At 36.8% G+C, this 19030-nt stretch overlaps 1 protein-coding gene across 5 annotated transcripts in view; it reads left to right on the plus strand.

Annotated features, from left to right (window-relative positions):
• Window positions 1-204: 204 nt before the first annotated feature.
• PDE1A (phosphodiesterase 1A) overlaps window positions 205-19030 on the plus strand; it is a 320097-nt gene continuing 301271 nt past the window's right edge. For 4 of the 5 annotated variants that reach the window (XM_055308585.1, XM_055308587.1, XM_055308590.1 and 1 more), the window contains exons 1-2: window positions 221-294; window positions 532-642. In XM_055308585.1, coding sequence (XP_055164560.1) covers window positions 542-642 — 101 coding nt within the window. In that variant the 5' untranslated portion in view covers window positions 221-294; window positions 532-541. Of the gene's footprint in view, window positions 295-531; window positions 643-19030 lie in introns of all 5 variants that reach the window. The other variant, XM_055308586.1, reaches the window with a different exon arrangement.

Here is a 19030-nt window from a genome sequence, read left to right on the forward strand (position 1 = left end):
GCATTTAAAACAGGCACTTTTTTCTCAGGGTGGTGCTGCTGACACTGGTTCCTACCATCTGCTTCCTTATTACATCCCGCCCTCCTTCCATTGGTAGAGAGGAATTCAGCTTCTTCTGATGCGCTAAAGTCATTCACGTTTCTCTTGTGCATAACAGATCTTGTAAACTGTAGGAATTCTGATGTGCTTCAGTGCACGGAGCAGTAACAGATGAGCTGCTTTTGGGGAGAGCTGGAGCGCTCAGTCGGTCAGTAGTACAGTAGCAGGCTCACATGTGCCGATTGTTCCTGTGAGGTCAGAGGATCTGCTTATACTGCTGTCTGCTTGGGGGGGGGGGGACGGGGGGAGGTGAGGAGCAGTGGATATGCCTGTCAAAGTCAATAGCAATTCTGCCAGAGGCTGCCCTTAGCTTTGTAAATCTGCAATATTTTGATAGATGAGAGATGCTACTGTCTAACTGTTTGAGATTTGTAGTGGACTGAGGAATGCTTGTTCTAGCTGCTGAGACTGACTGTAACTATATTGCCCTAGGAGTATCATCATGGGGTCAACTGCTACAGAAATTGAAGAATTGGAAAACACCACTTTTAAGTATCTCATAGGAGAACACACTGAAAAAATGTGGCAACGCCTGAAAGGAATGTGAGTAAGCTCTTTGCTTGGTTCTGTGTTTGATTTCCCCCCACTCCACCCAGAATTTGACTATTAACATGACTAATTTTTCCTATTATCTGACTTGGTGGACCAGTGTTTCCTTTAGAAAGATTTTTCTCTTAGAAAATAACATGTGTCAGTCTCAGATCAACTTGCTTGATTTATTATCTTTTTTGCACCTGTATGTTTAACATAAAGTAACTCTCTGAGAATTCACTTCGCTGTAATAACACATGGCTTCTTCTATGCATTCTCTGTGTATTCTTTAGATATGTCATTTAGATACGCAGAAAAGTAACTAGGAATGCTGCTTGCCAAGATACTTGCAAAAATAAAATTTCCTTCAGAAAAACAGAAAGGTTACTACTGGTACTTATTTCTCTGTGATTAGATTTTGAAAAAGCAAGGGCAAATTTAATGTGGTACTGAATATATATACTCCATTGTGCTTATTCTTTGTCTTAGTTGATATTTCTTTAAGAAAAAATGTGGTGAAAACACTAGTGGGATTCCAAACTTATTGGAGAGTTTTGGCTTGAAGTTAACCAGTTCACTTCTTCTGAGAGTACAGAATAGCTCATGGTATAAAATAGACCTTACTAAGGTGGGTCAAGAGATGTGCTTATGTCAAACATGAACTGTAAGTACCTGAGTCAAACTTTAATTGCATTGCTATTCACTCTGCTATTGAAACATTTAAGTTTTTTCTTGTGTATGCTGCTAAGTTCTGTTTAGTTCTCCAGAACCCTGTGTTATTTTCTTTATTTTAATTATGTCATAATTTAAAAATTGGCTTTAACATTTCAATAAAAATGTGCAATATGAATATTTACAGGCCATTGCAATTGCTTAGTATATCTGCAGATCTCAAATGAAAATATATTTTCTATAATAATAGCTGAAGGAATACTATACTAGGCAAAATAGAGATTTTCTAGGATTCCTATTTCTAATGATTCATTTACATATTATTATATAAAATGCAATATCTAAGTAATTTTAATGTTATTGTTTTGATATCTATGATTTTTTAAAAGAAAAATTATGTCAAACTTTGTTTAGAGGAAAATTCCCTTCTACTTTCCTCCATTCGAATGCATTTAATGATGTTTATATATTTAAATAGCATTGTCTGTGTGTTTTCTTACACTTGAAGTAATACATGGCTTTGCAGTAGGCTAGTATAAGAGCACACTAATAATGCAAACAGCATTTAACAGAGAATAACTTTAAAAAAAGGAAGCCATCTTACAGTATTTGAATGAATTAGAGAAATATGTTTTTAAGATCCATTGAAGATTTAAGATTATAGTTTTTTGATGAATTTGTTCTCTAGGGAAACAAATAATCCTGTAAAAGCAAATAACAGCTCACAAAATTAATTACCATAGATGAAAATTAAACATTGGCAGTCATCAGATGATTTGTGTCCTAACCTAATTAGTAAGTGAACATCTGTACCGGAAAAATTTTAGATCATATTATAACCTATTTTAGAATTTCTTCCCTTTATCAGGACAGGATGTTTTTGCTTGTTGGTTTTGTTTGTATTTGTTTTATTTTTCTGTAGTCACTTAAATGTATGAATATATGTAGTTATTTAAATGTATGTATGTATGGTAGTGCATAGGTCTTTAAGAAATTTGAAAAGAGACTTTGTGTTTACCTAACATTTTAGAGCAAAGTTATCTGGCTTCTTCTTTATCAGTTGATCTCAAAGATCAATCTCATTTTATTTCAGTAGAGAGTGATAGAGTCATTCAACAGTAGACTTTTGTGATTTGATATTCTGTGTTGATGTAGGATATAATCATACATGTATGTACTAAGTAAATATGGTGTATGTCCGCATAGAGCCACTGAATGACCATTTAGGGGAAAAAATACTGAAACTAGTTTTTTTTTAAAAAAAGAATCATTATTACTGAACTGATTTAAATGACTGATTGCCTTTGCATCAAAAAAAAGAAGGAATTTGCATTTTGGTACTACTACTTTAACTTGTACTTTGACTTAAGACATTTCCAGTATTCTAGGTTTAGAATCGTCAAAACAAGAAGCTCTAAATCTAAAATCTGCATGACTAATGACAGCCAAATTGTTTAATTATGGTCTTTTGTGTAGTCTGCATTCATAGCAGTGATATGAGGGTCTCTTTATTCCATTGCTGGAATTGTCTTGCCTATTTAAAATGTAATATTGACTCAAACAGAAATTTTAGCTTATCAAAATCTCTACTGCTAGAATTTCACTATTTAAGTGGTGCCAAATAAAATTATGCTACTCACAAAAACTATCAAACAATTTTGCAATAGTTTTCTTGGTTTGTTAAAGAAGACTCAATGAAGACCTTTCGATATTTGGAAAGTAATTTTTTTTACTTTTACTGTATCTAACTTCACGAATACATTGATTTATTTCAACAGGACATTCTGTTTTTTGAGTAGGTTTATAATACATACACTTTTGAGGTTAGATAAAAATAGAGACAAGGGTTAAAATAAATTAACGCTTATTCAGCTATCTTTAAATAAGGAAACATGAACTATTACAGGTAGATATTTTATTTTTTATTTATTTTTAGGTAGATATTTTATAAGGAATATCATATAACATAATATTGTAAATCACTTTTTTGAGCACACAGACATAGTTATTAAATTTTGTAACACATGTGAAAACATCGGTAAACTAAATTAAATTATCAGTTATTCTCTACCATTTTGTTGATTTTTTTGAGTTCCTTTTAAATCTCCTTCATATAATATTTAATTGAGACACCATGTTCAGTGTTGTGCCAAGAAATCTCTTATTTCTTTGTGGAAACAAGGGTAAAATTCTTCTGATTCCTGATGTAGATTTGCATGATTATTCTATTAATTTTATTTTACAGTTATGGCTTTTTTCTTTGGCTTTCTTTGTCTATCACTTCTTCCATCAGTCCATCTTCTCCCATTAACCTGTCTCTCAATATGACAATTTGGATTCTACACTGTGTCTCATCATCCATGATGGGGGAAATGTTAGCAAGTGAGTATGACATCATGCCCTTCATAAATGTCATTTTGAAAGAATCATATACTTGTTCATAAGGTATCCGTTGTTTAGGACCTGGAAAACACTTCCTATTTCTTCCGTCACCTCAACACCTGATGAAATTTCTGGTTCAGAAGTTTTCTGTGACTCTGGGACCTATACTACTTCCTACATACTAAGGAGATTTTTCTGACTCTAATCTTTGCTAGATCATTAAGTTTATTGGTTCCCATGAGGAGAGTTGATTTGAAGATTTTGTATGTGTTTTCATGTATGCAGGGTTTTTTCCCCAAATTTTAGAAATAATTCTTTTTTCTGTGTCATGGTACTGTTTTATTTATTTTTATTAAGATTTTTATTTATTTATTCATGAGAGACCCAGAGAGAGAGGCAGAGACACAGGTAGAGGGAGAAGCAGGCTCCTTGCAGGGAGCTCAATGTGGGTCTTGATCCCAGGACCCTGGGATCACAACCTGAGTGAGCCACCGTGGCTCCCCCTTTTTTCTTTTTTAAATGTAAAAATTGCTCCACAGCTGTGGATTAAAAAAATTAACATATTTTAAAACATCGTTGCTGCTCTTTCCAGTCAATACCCCTGTTCTAAGAGTTTGATCTAAGGGGTGACAGCATTTCCAGAAAAGTGTGGTCAAGTAGAAATTGCAGTGAACATGGCATTATAGCAAAAACTAAATCAGAGTGTTATCTTATTCAGTTGTTCAATAGAAGGGAGGAAAATTTAAGCTATAAACTATAGACAAAAATCTGAGACGTGGTACTTTATAGTAGTTACTTATTGACAATTCTTTCAGTTTTTATTAATGTAGGACTAGAACCTATGAGAATTTTACAGTTAGATACTAACTTAATTATATGAAAATTGATTTTGCACATACAGATGCTTACCTCCTTATCTCTTCATATCTAGACAAACATCTAATGTCTGGATATGAAGACCTAGAATTGGGAATGCAACAGTTGAAAGACGTAAGCTCCTTTTTTTCTTTTTTTCTCTGACTGGTGGTGAACATGATCATCAGTAATGGAAGAATAAAATAGAAGCAGAAAGTGAAGGAGAAAAGAAGAAGTGTTTAATTACTGTATGACAAATTTAAAGTAACTTTGCTGAAGAGGGTGGTGTGTTGAGCAGCTCTCAGATGGAGTTTCCCAAACCCTCATCACCAAGAAAATGTAGCAGAAATACATATTTTGAACACAAATGGGCAAAAACCGGTAAAATGACAGGAGCTATTAGCACATATTCCCAAACTGACATTGTACTTTAGAAGGGAGCAGCATCACAGATTAGCAAATCTGATCCTTTTACTGTCCTGCCCTCTACCCTCCCTTCAAGGTTCAGCGTCCTGCACAGGGTGAGGGTGTCCCTATACATTTGAAGCCTCTTCTCATGCCTCTCCCGCTTGTGGCCCCCTCTCAGTTAGGCACAAGATTGCCCCAAAGAAATGCTGCTTACTGCCCATCTGCCTTTGCTCATTTTGTTCTCTCTTCCCAAGGGAACCACTCCTTCGTCCTCTCTCAGCCAGGGCTGCTCGTGTTCCCTGTGATGCTTTTAGAGATATGTGGGGATGTTTCTGGTTATTGCAGTGCTTGAGGGTGTTTCGTACTCAGTGGGCAGCAGGGTCCAGGCATGATAAATGTCCTCCAGAGCTTGGGAGATTCCTTTGTCAGGAAGAATTGTCCTACTCAAAATGCTAATAGGGACTCACTATTAAGTAATGTTCAAAGATCTCATTACATTTCACTTCCAAAGGAAATCCTTCTTGACCTTCCATATTAGGTTAGTTTCCTATATTTTGCTCATAAAGTAACCTGGACTTCCCTTTTCATAACAAAATCTACCTTCACTGCTGGGCCACAAGTTCCCGAGGGTAAGAATCATGTTCATTGCATTTGTTTTTGGATCCCTAGCACCTAGCACAATACCTGGCACATAGAAGATCATGCAATAAATCTTTTTCAATCAGTCAATGAGTAAATAAAATTTAGTGGTTGTAACTTCAAAATTAGAGAATCAGTTAGGCTACCAAAGTAGGGCCTAAAGCCAGGTGGGAGGAATGGAGATAGATGCACAGATAGAGTAGGAATGGAGAAGATGGAAAGAAGTAATATTTGCTTATCATCTACTGGTTGTCAGAACTTTCCAAATATAACATGTATTCTTGTTTACTTTTCCAATGATTTAAAAAAGTAAGTATCCTAAGTTCATTAAATAGCTAGTATCTGGTGAAACTTGCATATAAATACAGATCTACCTAGCTCTAAAGCTCTTTTTCTTTTTAAAATGATTTTATTCATTTATTAGAAAGAGAGAGGGAGCATGAGCAGGAGTGGGGTGGGGAGAGAAGAGGGAGAAGGAGAAGCAGATTCCTCATTGACGGAGGAGCTTGATCCCAGGACCCTGAGATCAGGACCTGAGCTGAAGTCACATGTTAACTGACTGATCCAGGTGCCATCTACAGCTCTTATTCATCTTACTTTCAAAACAAAAAAAGAAAACATTCTCAGAATGTTTACCCAAAATGATCACAGAAAAGGATGAAGATCTTTAAAACTTAGTCAATGGGCATTGTGGTGGGCAGACTAATTGCTCCCCAGACATGTCCATATCCTAATCGCTAGAATCTCTGATGACATTTACCCTACATGTCAAAGGGGAATTAAGGTAGCAGATGGAATTAAGGTTGCTAATCAGCAGACTTTGAATTGTGAAGATCAGTCTGGATTTTCCAAGGGGGCCCATTGTAATCACAAAGGTTCTTAAAAGTGAAAGAGTGAGGCAGAAGAAGAGGTCACAGTGCCTGCTGTGAGAAAGAAAGGCTCAATTTGTCTTTGTCAATGTTGAAGATGGAGGAAACAGGCTGGGAGGCAAGGTATGTGGGTCACCTCTAGAAGCTTGCAATGGCAAAAAGCAGATACTTCTCTAAAGTCTCCAAAAAGAAAAACGCAGCTCTGCCAAAACCTTGATTTTAGCGCCATGAAACTTGCATCAAATTTTTGACCTACAGAACTAGCAGTAATCCATTTATGTTGTTTCAAGCTACTAAGTTTGTGGTAGATTTGATGCAGCAGCACTAAGAAACTGATACATTCCTCCGATAACAGAATAACAGAGTGCTTAATCAACATGACTATTTTTATATTCTTACCCTTCCCCTCCCACCCTGCACTGCTCCCCAGCACACGTTTTCTCGTTTTCTCGTACAGATAGGATGCCTAGGGGTGGAGCCAGTCTTGGCTGCTCCATGGAGAAGTAGAGTAGATACCCTTTATCTTTAGCTATAAAATAACCCACTGTCTTCCATCTAAACCTGGTTTACGTGCCTAGACCACCCAATTTTCTTACCAAGCTGTGATATTGAGAGCTTATAGTGGATTCATTTCAAATGCCAAGGAAGAATGTTAATGCTCTTTTTTTTTTTTTTGGAAATTGTTGATAAATCTCAGTTTTTATTCTCACATTGTTGAGTATATGATGGTTTTGATGGATTGATCAGAAAAATCAGTTTAAAAACTATCCTTTCATCATAAAACTAAAGAAAACCACTTCACAAAATCTGTTCTGGTATATAAATACAATCTTAAAGTAGGTCTTAGTCCTTATATAATATTATGTTATGTTTGTAGAATACACATGGTTAAAATAAAGTACCCTATAAGATTAGAGTACCCTATAAGATTAGAGACCTGAATCAGCCAGGTAATTTCTAATATCATCTGTCCTTTAGCTCTGTGATCATGGAAGATCTATTAACTTTTCTAAACTTCACTTTCTTTATTTGTAAAATCCAATTATTTTATTCATCATTCATTCACTCATTTAGTAAATACCATTGGTCGTGTGCTATATAAGGCATAAATTTAGGCACGGGAACTCAAGTTTTAGCAGAGGAAACCAATATCAACGACAATAAAGAAATAAAGTTAATATAGAGCAAGAAGTGCCTGAAGAAAATGCACTGGGTGATGTGACCAAGAGCTACTTGGGAAGTATCCAAGAGTACTTCAGATAGGAATGACTTATTTCAGCTGAGGCAGACAAAAATTGATACCTACCTCATGAGATCTTGGGCACTCCAAGTTCAGGAGTAAACGAGGGATTAGATTTAGGAGTTCAAGTTCAGGATTCAGTGAGGCATAGATTTAGAGTCCAGCTGATGAAGATCATTATGTCAGCTTTATTGCAGACTAAATTTCTGTTGGGGGATAAGATTTTGCAGCTAAATAAGCCAGAACACCCTTGAATTCAATTTTTCCACCCAAAAGGCAGACCTCCCTAGCAGGAGCAAAGTCTCACCTCCTAAATGTGCCTCGTGACCTCTAACAGATGAGACTACACTTTCTACAAGCAAAATATCCTTTCCTCACTCCCTGAAAAGGATATTTTACACTCCGAGGTGTAATTCTTTTTCCACATTCCCCAAACAAATGTTACTCCTCCTCCTCTGTGAAAGAATATGAAAAGTGGCAAAGGGCAGCCTGGAAGGCTTTTCCAGTCGAAAATCCTTCCACTTAAAAGGGAAGGATTAGGATCAAAGAATCGCGATAGTGCCTAAATCAAGGTAGTGAAAATTAAATAAAATAATGTATATAAGAAATACAGCATAGTATCTGGCATACAGTAATCTCTTAAAATACTGTAATTATTAATATTTCTGTAATTTTATCTATTCTTATGTTTATATCAACTCTGCTATTTAACAAGCTATATGATCTTCTCCAAGTTGCTGATTTTTTGATATCTTAGGTTTCTTTTAATAAATTAATTTTTATTGGTGTTCAATTTACCAACATACAGAATAACACCCAGTGCTCATCCCGTCAAGTGTCCCCCTCAGTGCCCGTCACCCATTCACCCCCACCCCCCGCCCTCCTCCCCTTCCACCACCCCTAGTTCATTTCTCAGAGTTAGGAGTCTTTATGTTCTGTCTCCCTTTCTGATATTTCCCACTCATTTCTTCTCCCTTCCCTTATATTCCCTTTCACTATTATTCATATTCCCCAAATGAATGAGAACATACACTGTTTGTCCTTCTCCGATTGATCTTAGGTTTTTTTATCTGTAAAATGGAATGATATCATTACCTATCTCCTAGATACTGAGAAGATTAAATGAGTAAGTCTTGTGAACTTCTTAGAACAGTGTCCAGAATTCAAACAATTCTAGCCATGATCATTATTATTGCTAATATTATATGCAAATGCAGAATTCTGTTTTTTTCAAGTAATTTTCTTATCAGAATCAGTGGAGAGAGTTGTCAAGATGAGAAAGGAAGCTCTGTTAGGTCAGTGGAAGTGCTCTCACAGAGATTCACAGATTTTTATATCAAGGATTTACATTTCCTTGGGGCAGGAGTGATGGGCATGTAAATAAGGAGACTGCTGAGGAAGAGAAGTGGGCTGACCTTGAATTTCACTGGTAAGAATTTCCTTGACGAATTTAGCACCCTTAATTCAGCATCTTGTGGTGGCCGTAGAGTGGATTTTAGGGCTCTGTAATCATGTGTAACCCAGGGCTAGTCTGATTTCTTGAGTCACTCTGACTTGAAAATCATTCTTTAGGTCTTTCCTTATCCCAGTCTAGGTCTGGTTCACAATGGAATTGACTTCCAAGTAATTACTGTCTTGTCCCGTAGTCCTTCCTTTTGCTGATTCATTTTAGAAAATACCAAATTACCATTATATTATTAGATTTTGTCCCTTATTCTAACATATTTCAATCAGCTAATCAAATGTAAATATTTGAGCAAGTCTGATTCCCCTCTGAAAGGTCTGTGCTGTAAGCCCTTTGGATATGAAAGGAACTGTTCACTAACATCATTAAACAGATGATAATGTTAAAGGCTCATGAGAATCACAGTATTCCAAATACCTGGTCTGAGCTAGTATTAGGCATGAATAACCATCTATTGTTAAGGAAGGACATACAAGTGGTAATAGGTCATGAGAGGCATATAAATGAAATGTTATATCCCTTCTGGTTTCTTCTTTTAAAGCTACACTTTCTTGAAATTGTTTAAAGAGATTGTATTTTATGAAATGTTTAAAAACACATTTTTATTAAATAGGCCCAGAAAATGCTGAATGCCGATAATTTCTGCTAGGTAAAATTTTGATGTTTATAGCTACTCAAACACACTTCTAATTAGTCCTGAAAAAAATAGTAAAGTCCTAAGTACAGTGTCCAAAGGGCAAGGAAACAGAGGTCAACCTTAATTAAGCTCTGCATAAGAATGGAAGATCAAAGGATTCTTGGAATTTTGTACATGAATCAAGTACTTGATGACTTAGAAGAAAATAAAAACAGACTTCTTAGTAGAAAAGTAATAGTATGCTGACTCTTAAAAGTGGACTTTCTAAGACTTGTTTCAAAATAAACAGCATTTGGAGCAAGGTAGGAAAACACTGAACAACTTGTGCATCAATCCTATTTTTAGTTAGCTTAAACTTATAAATGAATCATAGTAGAAATCATATTTTATAATTTTTTGTGCTTTATAATTTTTAAAAGATTTTTGTTTTTATCTGTGTGGTTCAGCCCCATTATCCCATTTTTTCTGAAAACTGAGCCTCAAAGACATTAACTGACTTGACCAATGTTTCCCAGGTAGTAAATGGAAGGCCAGATTCATAGGCTCATATGTTTCTTTTCCAATCAACACTGACTTAGATAATTCTATTTAATACTCACTGTAAAGACTCACTGTAAAACCTGACACTTTAGGAATTAAAAACTATTCTCTTGTTTTGATTTTTTCTACAATCCTGCCATCTGTTTGCCTAGTTTTGCATACTCCAAGGGGAGTTATCACTTGGCATATGCTTTAGATGTCAGAAACTCCCTGGTTCTATTTCTTCCCTTCTCCTAGATTTGCACTACCATTACCCCTTTAATCAACTTATTTTTTTAAATTTTTGATAGTCACAGAGAGAGAGAGAGAGGGAGGCAGAGACACAGGCAGAGGGAGAAGCAGGCTCCATGCAGGGAGCCCGACGTGGGATTCGATCCTGCAACTCCAGGATCACGCCCTGGGCCAAAGGCAGGCGCCAAACCGCTGCGCCACCCAGGGATCCCTAATCAACTTATTTTAACAGTGATCTTAGCAGTATTTTCAAAGGGGCTTGACTTTTCCTAACCCCTCTCACCTCTTCGGAGTTTGGATTCTTACAAAATTATTTTAATTTATTTGGCCTTTAGTATCCCAAACAAAATGGGAAAAAAAATACCTCAAACTCTGCACGGTAGAGACATCTGGGTGTCTGTCTCTGAAGATTTTATTTACCAGTAAGAATAAAGACAGGTGTTCTATTGATTAAAACTAGGTATTTTCTTCCTGCTATGCTGCTGCTTCTTGTTATAAAGGATTTTATGCATGCAGTAAAGTTCTTTCCTGAAGTAGAGTGAGAAGAATCTTTTCTCTTTTTGTTTTAGGAAAATCATTTAAATGGAGTTTATTCTGCTTTATTTCCCACAGAGAACATAAACTATGTAAAGGTACACAGCGTTTTTCTCATCCATTTTTAGACTGTGTTTGGAGGTGGTTATTAGATGAGTTAAGGAGCTCCTTTCAAACTTTTAGAGCTCACAAAATCTGCAGTACCTCCTACTGGTACCAACCGAAAACAGTGTCTTTGTAAGTGTGACCCTCTTGACATTTTATCCTCCAGCAAATCTCTGCCTTAATATCTCACGTTTGCCAAAGAGCTCTCTGTTTCCCATAAATTCTTTCATGCTGTTGTTCACTGTTGCAATATGGCCCAATTTGTGGTTTCCAATATCCACTCTTGGGTAATCCCTCCCAGGTTGACTCTGAGCTTGGCAATGCAACTTGCTTTGGCTAATGGGCTCTTAGCAAATGGGACACAAGTGAAGGGTTGGAAAGGGCTTATGCATTGGAGTTTACTCTCTCCTGCTGCTCTTTGTAACTCTCATACCAGCATGGGAAGAAGCCTGGTCAAACTTACTGGAGGAGGAGCATGTGAAGCAGATATAAACCATTCCAGCTGAGTCCCCTTTAGACCAGCCAAACCATTAACCACCAGATATGTGAGTGAAGTCATCTGGGACTATCTAACTTCCTCAAAGTCATAAGGAAATAATAAGTGTTTATTGTTTTTGGCCACTAGTTGCAAGATGGTTTGCACACAAAAAAGTCAACAATATACACTCAAAATCAGGCTGTTAGCTTCTAACATTTTCAGATAATTCTTCTCTGGCTTTCAAGGGTTTTTTTTTCCTACTACCACTCTGCTTTTTTCCCCCTCTCACCATCATCTTTCATTTTCTTCTTTGATCCAGTCAAACAATTATTAAAATAAAGAGCAATTTTCAGAAAATCAGTAAGATTCTCTTCCACTTATTTCCACCAGCAACTGTATCAACTGCATGCCCCTACTTACAATATTTTCTTCAATATGTGATTTCTCAGTGGGCTTTGTGTTGAAGTGTGTCACTTTTAGGTTTCTGTGAAAAAATATAATTTCCCACCAAATAGAAGAGAAACATAAAATAAGGCAGGGAAACTGCATGGTTGCATAAGGAAAGATGGTTCATATCCTGTTACCCTGGCAACAGGCACTGGGAAGGCCAGGGCTCCCCACACATCCTGTTGCCCTGACAACAGGTCATGCAGGGCATGGGAAGGCCCAGTTTCCACTCTTCTAGGCCTCTTCTTTGCAACCACAAAGAAAAAGGAGAAAGTGATTTTCTATCTTGTTCCTCCTTACCTACATATTTCTTCTATTATCTGAATCACCCCAGTATAAGTTTATCACTACCAGATGTAGGAGAGGGTAAGAAAAACGTGACCTCAATTTTTACCTTGATAAGCTTTGAAACTTTTGCTAATTTTTGATGGGGTAAAAGGAGTGAGTGATAGGAAAAAATAAGAGAGGAAGGGTATCAAAGCAGTAGGGGGAATAAATTGTGGAAACCAGATAAGTGGTATATGAATAATGTAGCAGCCAAGAGCTGATTTGGGATATGTATCACTTAGCTTCATTGCATAGGCTTAGCTAATTTTTAGGGTGTTTATCTGAAATAGTCACATATATGAAATAGTTATTTATTTTGTTACTCCTACTGTGAACACTGTATAACCAAATGTCATATTATGTTACAAAATTTTTTGTAAACTTAACTTGCAATTCTGTATACATTTTCCCCTTTTAGTTTTTATGCAGCTTTTCTTTCATTACTTATCCTTTTTTGCCACATAGAGTTGATAAGGAAGCAATCTGATCAAATTATTTTTTTCCTTCCTTCTCCCTTTGTTCCTTCAGCAATTGTTTTGGTTATATTAAAGAAAAACCCTATACATTTATTTTTGGAGCTCTATCTTGCTTTGTCTTCACAATTTATGGTTTATATAAAGTAGTTGTCTTTTCAAAACTGACATGCACCATTAGTTCTGCTATTACCAATCTCTATCAATTTTTCTGTGATCTAAAATAAAATTTTAGCTGACTGTTTTGCTTTTAAAGATGGAATAACAACATTAAATGCTGTAAAACAGAAGTCTTTAATTTTCGCAAGCCAGAGTCTTATTGGTGAAGACAAAATTGTCTGGAAAAATCTTCTCTTAAAAAACTGGCCAAAGGGATTTGTGGAGAAAAGATTTTTAAGTTAAACGGAGTGAAAAAGGAAGTACAGGCTGGCAAAAAGGCAGTGTCTTTGTGAGACCACAAGCATCTTGAAATGGAATTTCTGAAAGACCAGGTGGGAAAGTTGGGGCCTAATCAGAATATCATAAAAGTCAGAGAAAAATCACTCATGATTATCTGAGACTAAGTTAGGTGACCCTTCTAGGTACTCTGTTTGCACTTCATGTATTATTACTGACAACCTAATTGTTCTGCATTTTAGGCAGTCCTTCTCTTTGTCTTCTGAAGATAACAAGAGGAAAGAGGTGGAATCCATCTCATTATTATTGTATCGTCAGTGCCCCACATAGCACATTGCAAGACGTGAAAACTTAAAAATGTTTCACTATAAAAAACAAAAACAAAAACACAGTAGGCCATATGCAACAACCTTACATTTGAAAGATGTAGCTAGTAAATATTGAAATTTGAAAGATATAGCTAGTAAATATTGTCCAGCAGCAACATTAACTCAATCTGGAAGACCAAGAAACTTTTTTTGGAGGGTGTTTAAAAAGCTTCTAAGAAAGGAAGAGAATGAAGTGTCAGGACCTGACCAGGGGAAATTGTTGAGGATGTGACTGTGTCACAAACACAAACAAAAATGACAAAAGGTAAACCTTATAATATGGAACTTAGAATCTCAGAGCATTGTTGTGAGGGATGAAAATAATGCAAGGTGTACAGACCCTGCAGAAGCATCTACAAATGGTAGCGGTTATTGTAAATTACTTATGTGGTTCAACTATGTATGAGACACTATGTTTATTTTTGCCTATTCCTCTGCCAAATACGAGATTAAAGTTGACTCTGGGTAACTATATGGTGGGTGGAAAGCAGAGGAGATTCAAACATTGAATAACTGAATGACTACTCCAAGACTATGATTTCCTAAGATCTATATACTACTAGCATCCTAGTAAAACTCAAATTTCTGTTCGATTATGTAATTGAATAGCTAGGATTATGCGGAGAATATCTTTTAGTCATCAGTGAATATTTTGGCCTCACGTGATCTTGTAGCCCAGGGAATTCATGGTGAGTGAAGACGGCTGTGTATCGTGTGAGAGTTATTGCCTGCTGAAGTTTTCCTAACTGTAGTGAGTCAAGCAGAAGGAGAGAAGCTGACCAACTTGGAGGCCATCAGGCTAAAAACTTTATATTAGCCTCCAGGCTCCAGTTACTTGTCCACAAACTGAGTTGAAGACTAACTAATCCTCTTTTTGCACAGTCTTTACAGAGACACTTACAAAGAAAGATAGTCTTGAGATTTCACAATGTGATTGTACAGTTTTCATGATTCTTGAGTTTTATTTTTACCAGAAATCAACTCCAAGGTGTTTGATGAAGCTTGAACTAAAGTCATAATTTTCAAACTGTCGTTTAATAACTTTGTTCTGATGTCATCCTATCATGTGAATCATATTTTGATTAGAGATAAATATTTGCAAAATGTGTATCAAAAGATGCCTCTGTAAAGAGAACCCGTCTATCCATAATGAAGTCATGGGTTAAGGAGAGATCACATATGCTTATAGACTGAGAATGTTGTGGAATGAAATTTACAACCAAAATAATTAATATCTAGTTTAAAGATAGATATTTTTGGCATTAGTCCCCAAGTGACTTTATTATATAGACTTTCCCTCAATTTTATGAAGGCATTTTTACCACAAATTGTTTTATTTTTTCTAAGAAAGGACCAAATGCAGTGCTAAAAAGTATTTACCTTTATTCTTATATTTCTTTGATTTCTTTTTTTAAAATTTCTGATTCTATACTAAAATAACTGATGTCTACTATGTGTTATTAGACGACTTGGTTAATTTACTGATAGCTACAGCACCTGAAAGATAAGATATGATGGAATGAATTTAGAACACTTTGGAATTACAAGCATGTTACCAAATAATCTTAAATTCCCTAGAAAGGGGAAGTGTTTAGGTTTAGAAATAAGAAAATAAAAACAAAATATTCTCCTTAATAAGTTCAGTATTTAAGAATATGTCTTATTAGTATAAAAGTAAACATTAAATTATAGTGTGAGTCAAATAAAAAGGATGTAAATGAGGTTAAAACTATTTAAAAATGAGAGTCTTTCAGAAATAAAGTTGTAGTTTAAGTTTAATACAGACACTTGTTAAAATATTGAGGTACTTTGGAAAGTAGGACTAATATTATTTGATTTACCCAATTCAGCTGACTTATTAATACAATATAATTTGTTCATTCAATGAATATTCATCACTTAGGGAGCTCCAGCATTATTCCGTGCACCAGGGATACAATGATAAGCAGTATGGTCATGATCCCTACCTTCCTAGAGTTACATTTTGATGGAGAGGATGGGTAATAAAGAAACAAATAAATATGCAATGTAATTTTAATAAAAGCAAACAAGGTAAGACAGCAAAGTGTCTGGGAGATTCAGAAGTGGCTATTTTAGAAGAGTTGTCAGGCAAGGGCTTTCTATGATAGCAACCGGTAGAGAAGGACGTTAATGAAGTGAGGTCTGAGCTATGCCACAGCCTGAAGCAATGTCATCCCAGACGGGGGCAAGAGGAGCACAACCCTGTGAGGCAGGTGCATGTGACATATTTGAGGAAGATAAGACCAGGAAGGGCTGGAGCACAGTGGGTGAAGGAAAGAGTGAAAGAACTGAAGGTGGAAAGAAAAGCAAAAGTCATATCATCTAAGACCGAATAGACTGTGATAAGAAATTAGGATTTTATTTTCAGCCTGGTAGGAAGCCTTTGGAGCTTTGGAACAGCACAGTGGAAGATCCGGCTTATGTTTTAACAAGGCTCTTCTGAATAGAGTAGAATGATGCTTACCAGGGATTGCAGAGTGGGGGAAATGTGGAGATGTTGGTCAAAGGACACAAAATTCCAGTTATGAGATTAAGAAGTTTTGGGACCTAATGCACAGCATGGTAATTATGGCTAATAATACTGTATCGTATACTTGAATGGTGCTAAGAGAGTAGATCTTAAATGTTCTCACTACAAAATGAGATGGTAACTATGTGAAGAAATGGAGGTGGTGGCTAATACTGTAGTGGTAATCATTTATACATAATTTATTTTTTTAAGATTTTATTTATTTATTCATGAGAGACACAGAGAAAGGCAGAGACAAAGGTAGAGGGAGAAGCAGGCTCCATGCTGGGAACCCGATGTGGGACTCGATCCCAGGACTCTAGGATCACGCCCTGGGCTGAAGGCAGGTGCTAAACCGCTGAGCCATCCAGGGATCCTTGTTTATATATAATTTAAAATTTATAATTATAAATGCATTTTATAAATGTATCAAATCAATAGGTTGTATACCTTAAACTTATAAAAAGAAGGCTTCTCTGCTTATTTTGTGGAGACTAACACAGACAAGGGGGGAAGCAGGGAAGGATAAGATAGGAAGAAATAGGAAGATGTATTAGAGGGCTATGGCAGTTGTCCGTGGCAAAATGGGTCCTTACGAAAATGATAAATATTCAAGTTTAGGACATATTTAAAATTAAATCTGTAAGACTCACTCATGAATTGAATGTGGGAATGTAAGGATTGAAATGAGGTGTAATGTCTTGTTTTAGTGTGTGTGTGTGTGTATGTGTCTGTGTGTGTGTGTGTGAGAGAGAGAGAGAGAGACAGAGAGAGAGGCAGAGACTAAGAGAGAGAGACATCCTGAACAAATGGGTCATGTATAGTCCCTTCTCTGAATTCCTTCGGTTAAAATGTGACCCAAATTCATAATTTTCAGATTTCAGAAAGGTAATGAGGTGCCTATCCTCCAAATCAATAAATGTTCCCAGTGGGGTCTGGAGTGGCTCCCAATGGATATTTCTGCGACAGAACGTGTTAGTATTTACTTAAATAGGGACAATAAATGGCTTGTACTAATTCAAGTCAGGTTTTGGTGCCAAATGAGTTCAGGTAAAATCAGATTTTATTGAGAAATAAAAATGTTTGGTGTTTAGATCTTTCAGATTTTCATAGCTGTGGATAAGGGATTATTATAATACCTTTACCATTTCCTGAAATGGGGAAGATGGCACTAAAAACAAAAAAGCTCTTTTGGATCTGTGGATTTTGAGAAGCCTATTAGATATTCAAGTGGCCTTACAAATAAACAGACAGCTGGACATATGAGAGGTCAAGGCAGAAGACAGAAATTTGTGAGTTTTCAATATGCAAATATATTTAAAATCATGGAACTAGATGAGATCCTCTGGGGAGTTAAAAGGTATAAATGAGAAGAGAGGGCTGAGCCCTCAGATACCCCAACATTTAGTGCTTGGGAGGAGGAGTCTGGAAAGGAAAAGAGTGGCCGGTGCGCTGAGGCATCCTGGAAGCCAAAGAGGATTACTTTTCAAGAACAGCAAATATCAAGGGTCAGATGTTGCTGAGAGGTCATGTACAGGGATCGTGCACTGACCATTGGTCTTTGCACTATGGAGGCCTTCAGCAATCTTGGCTAAATACTCCCAAAGAAGTAATGGGACAAAAATCCACATGGGAGGTGGATAGAAGAGAGGACTGATGTGAAGAAGTGGGAGCAGTATGCACAGCTAGCTCTTTAAATAAGTCTCTATAATAAAGGAGATCATAGAGAGACGGTGATAGCTCTGTTATGCTCTGAGAGTAAATGTGGGGACATCACAGGAGAGGTCTGATGGGGACGATGGTAAGAATGATTCGTGGGGAGTGAAAAAAATCAATGCAGAGAGTGACAGAGAGAGAGAGAGAGATGGAAAAAGAGAGAGGAAGATGTCCATCTCCTTCAATAGGTGAGAGGTCAGGACTGCTGAAGTGCAGAGATTGGATCCAGGAGCAAGGGTGGCTCACCCACGGTAGCAGGAGGGACGCAGACTATTTGGGAACATGTGCAAGTAGGTAGGTGAAAACTTGGTGATGGTCCCCTCTGGTTACTTTTATGTTCTCAGTGAAATAAGAGGCTATTTGTAGAGAGTGAGAAGGGGAGAGAGGGAGTGGAGATTTGAGGAGAAGGCGTGAAACAGTCAGCTCAGCAAGGAGTGTGACTAAGGAAACGCACTGGAAAGGGTGGGCAGTGCTGAGCATGCACCTCGACCACAGATTTCAAGTGTGATCGGTTTGCACGCCCTGGGATTTTATTCCCTGTTACATTTGGCTCAGCTGCTTCCATGCAGGCTCAGAGCAGAGCAGGACTGGGTGCACAGGGTTCACATTTTTCCGGAAAATACAAGTGCCATGGATGAAGGAGGGCTGAGGGCTGAGGGAAGAGGTGAGAATAGGAGGGAATGAGGGACAGGGAAAAAGTAGATAAAGACAACAGATTTAAAAAAAAAAAGCAACAGATTCGAGGTAGAGGAGGAAATAATGAACTTCTGGGATGAGATACCAGGATTTAGTGATCTTTTTGTTCTTTTCAAAGGCACGGAATGAAAATATAGATATGTATTATGTGTAGACGAACTTACACAAGAAATATAATTTGGTGAAAACAATAAATGGTGGGTAATTTTATTCTTCCCCTGTTTATAGAAGCCCCCTGTGAAATCTTTACCTTTCACTACTAGGCTCTGTCTTCAAAACAGAAGAGGCTGTTAGGAGTGTGGCCACTCCTGCAAAGAAAACAAAGCTGGCCGATCTAATTTTAGGATGCTTTTCCTTGACAACAGCCTTTTAAATATTGCCTGTACAGTAAT

This window comes from Nyctereutes procyonoides, unplaced genomic scaffold (assembly GCF_905146905.1).
Source record: "Nyctereutes procyonoides isolate TBG_1078 unplaced genomic scaffold, NYPRO_anot_genome, whole genome shotgun sequence".
In the NCBI taxonomy this organism is placed as follows: Eukaryota; Metazoa; Chordata; class Mammalia; order Carnivora; family Canidae; genus Nyctereutes; species Nyctereutes procyonoides.